Here is a 3,241-nt window from a genome sequence, read left to right on the forward strand (position 1 = left end):
ATGAAGACCGAAGGCACACATGCAAATTATTGTGGTGTTGCAGCTGGAAACAAACTACAATGCCTAAATAAAGCAAGAAATTTAAGCCGCAGGGATAAAAGTAAGTGCACCTGGTGGGGATTGTACTCCCCATCCCCATGCCATGAATAAGCTTGTGCCTGTCACCGAGACGGGATTCCAATAATTGAGGGAACCCCTCCCACTCTCAACTTGTTCAAAGAGAATATATCATTGTCCCCCCATGGTGTTACCTCCATCATGGACTCCACGGCTCATCCTCGTCCTCTCGACAGAGAAAAAGGCATCGGGACCACAGCTAAAGGTTCTAGAGGATAAAATTAAGTCCCATGTACATGCAGTACAGGAGCATATACATTTGAATGTAGCTCCTGACTAACTTTGAATATTTATATTAAACCCTTATGTCGACTGTTGCTCTCAGACTAAAACCTAGAGTTGAATCCTCCTGAAGGCAGCATTTGACTTGTTCAGTTGGATGACATAAGGAAGAGTTGAGACAGGGTTTCTTGCATGGCATATATTATATTTTTTATACAAAAACATTTATGACAAACTAGGGGCAACATATATATTGGTCAACGTTAAGATAAGGATCCTACCACCGGGTCATCAAGATCAAAAAGAATCTTATGAGTTATAGACATGCAATCTGGATTCACAGACTGTAGGATTTGGCACTTACTTTAGCCAATGCTTGATGAAATTTTGAGCTAAACTCTATCACGCTCATGAGAATGACAGACTGTCGTATCTACAATCCAGTGAGCATTTTTCTGTTTCTTTCTCATATGACAGATGACCAGTTATGATATGGTCGGAAAAAAAAAAAATAATGGCACAATCAAGGATTGGTGGAAAACAGATGCGATAGGTGGGTGCCAAGTGAAGTTTGCACTATAGCCATTCTCAAAGCCCCACATCAGCTCTTGTTTGGAAATTTCACAAACCAAAAATATTTCAGAGATCATTAGCCTTTTCAATAGAGTAGGTGAATGGCCGTAAACAAGGGATGCAACCAAGTATTAGAAGCAGTTTGAGGGGCTAATTGCAAATCAAGGACATTACACGCCAGACGGCTCTCATCACTCATCAGGCGCCCGGGATTCTTATGGCCATTGCCCAAATACTAAAAGTCAGTGTCTCCTTTATAAATTTAAAACGAACAGGGAGCTTTAATTAAAGAAAACCCAATAAGGTACGACTCCTCGGCGCATCGCTAATCACACCCCAGAGGAATCGGACGGTGGAGAGGGGGACCAGCCGCGGAAACACGGGGCCGCCCCCGCACCCCAGGACCTTGGAACTTAACCCACCACAGCCCAAGCTTTTAACCCCAAACCCAAGGCGGTAACCGGACCACCATCCTCCCACCCCTTCCTCAACACCAGGATCGAGTTAGGCTAACCCCGGTGACCCTTATATATCCCCCCCACCCCCAGCTTCTCCCCTGCCCCTCCTCCTTCCTCTCTAATTTTGTTCCTTGCTCTCCAAGTAACTAGAAAAAATAATATTCTTTTGTTAGAGTGCGAGAGAGGAGAAACAGCTCTAACCTGTGGGGAGGAAATCTCCGGCGATCTAGGCTTAGGGTCTGGTTGTGTCTCGGACGACCGGAAGGTCGGTTGATGGGATCTCGCCGCCGAGAGGGGAGGGGAGGATGAGCTGCAATGGCTGCCGAATTCTCCGGAAGGGGTGCAGCGAGGCCTGCATTCTCCGGCCGTGTCTCCAGTGGATCGAGAGTCCCGAAGCCCAGGGGCATGCCACCGTCTTCGTCGCCAAATTCTTCGGCCGCGCCGGCCTCATGTCTTTCATCTCCGCCGTCCCCGAGACCCAGCGTCCTGGTTTTCCCCCGAAACCCATCCAGTTCACAAGCTTTCCCCGAGTTTCGATCGGTTTGATGCCAAGTTGTTTCTAACCTTCTCTTTTTTGATCTTCAGCTTTGTTCCAGTCGCTGCTGTTCGAAGCGTGCGGGCGAACGATCAACCCGGTGAACGGCGCGGTGGGGTTGCTGTGGAGCGGGAACTGGCACCTCTGCTGCGCGGCGGTGGAGACGGTGCTCCGCGGCGGGACGCTCCTTCCGCTGTCGGACCTCGACGATGCTGCCGCCGACCACGGCAGTGCTTCCGCGGAGGGCGGGCTCTATGCCCGGCCGAGGGCGGCGGGGTGGTCCATCGCGGCCAAGCAGCGAAAGACCGCCCCCGCTAACGACATGCAGGCGCCGCCCTGCGATCTGGAACTCTGCCTCACGCCCCGGTCCCTGGCTGCGGCGCGGGAGGAGAGGCGGCTGAGGCCGGAGACGCCGTCGATGACCTCGGAGGGGTCCGTGACGACGAGCGGCGAGAGCGGCGGCGATCGCCTGCCCCGCCTCCTGAACCTCTTCGTTTGAGATGGGCTTTTGATTGAAATTATATCGTTGCTGTGTGGGTTTTGATGCCCCGGTGAAAATTCTCGAGTTCCTATTTGTAGCCGGCTAAGCTTTTTATATGGCTGTCTTCTTATTTTTCCTCTTGTAACCACCGGCCTGGATTCCCCTTACCAGGGGAAAGATGAGAAGTCCGGCGACCGCAGTGTTCTTTTTCCTGACTATGAAGTGTATTATCCTTACTTAAATTAAATAAATAAAAACCGCTTTATTTTGCCTTGCCTGTGTTTTATTCCCTTTTTATTTTCCTTTTATTTGTTACTTGGATTTCGATTACCCGTGGAATCGAGGAAAATATACATTAATAAATAAATATTGACATAAATACATGCATACATAAATAAATAAATAAATCAATACATCAATAAATAAATAAATATATATATATATTTACAAAAATAAATAAATACATAGACAAATCAAAAAATAAATACATTACTGAATAAACAAACATATAAATAAATAGATGAAAAATAGATAAAGAAATAAATACATAAATAAAATAATAAATAAATAAATGCATAAAAGAATAAACAAACAAATAAATCAATCAATACATAAATAAGCAAACAAATACATCACAACCAAATACACCAACAAATAAATAAATAAATAAGCAAATAAATAAAATGAAATAAATGCAAAAGTAAATAAATAAATAAAAATATATAGGAAAAGAAAGGGGAATCGGCGGATCCAGTGCTCCGCCGACCAGGGCCTGAAAAAGGCCACGCCGTGGCACAGCGCCGCGTCGGGGGTGACGCGGCACCGGACCACGTCCACCCTTTGCCCCAGTATCTT

The 3,241-nt window shown here is 46.5% G+C and overlaps 1 protein-coding gene across 1 annotated transcript; it reads left to right on the forward strand.

Annotated features, from left to right (window-relative positions):
• The first annotated feature begins 1,468 nt into the window (after positions 1-1,468).
• Positions 1,469-2,659, forward strand: LOC105058052 (LOB domain-containing protein 38). Its single transcript, XM_010940830.4, has 2 exons — positions 1,469-1,859; positions 1,956-2,659. Exons 1-2 carry the CDS (start codon positions 1,676-1,678, stop codon positions 2,402-2,404), a joined length of 633 nt encoding a protein of 210 aa, XP_010939132.1. The 5' UTR covers positions 1,469-1,675; the 3' UTR covers positions 2,405-2,659.
• Positions 2,660-3,241: the final 582 nt, after the last annotated feature.

The sequence above is a fragment of the Elaeis guineensis genome, chromosome 15 (assembly GCF_000442705.2).
Source record: "Elaeis guineensis isolate ETL-2024a chromosome 15, EG11, whole genome shotgun sequence".
NCBI classification, from domain to species: domain Eukaryota; kingdom Viridiplantae; phylum Streptophyta; class Magnoliopsida; order Arecales; family Arecaceae; genus Elaeis; species Elaeis guineensis.

Coding starts and splice junctions, on each gene's coding strand:
- LOC105058052 (XM_010940830.4), top strand. CDS start 1,676: ATGAGCTGCAATGGCTGCCGAATTCTCCGGAAGGGGTGCAGCGAGGCC. Junction 1,860..1,955: donor CCCCGAGACCCAGCGTCCTG/GTTTTCCCCCGA, acceptor TTTGATCTTCAG/CTTTGTTCCAGTCGCTGCTG.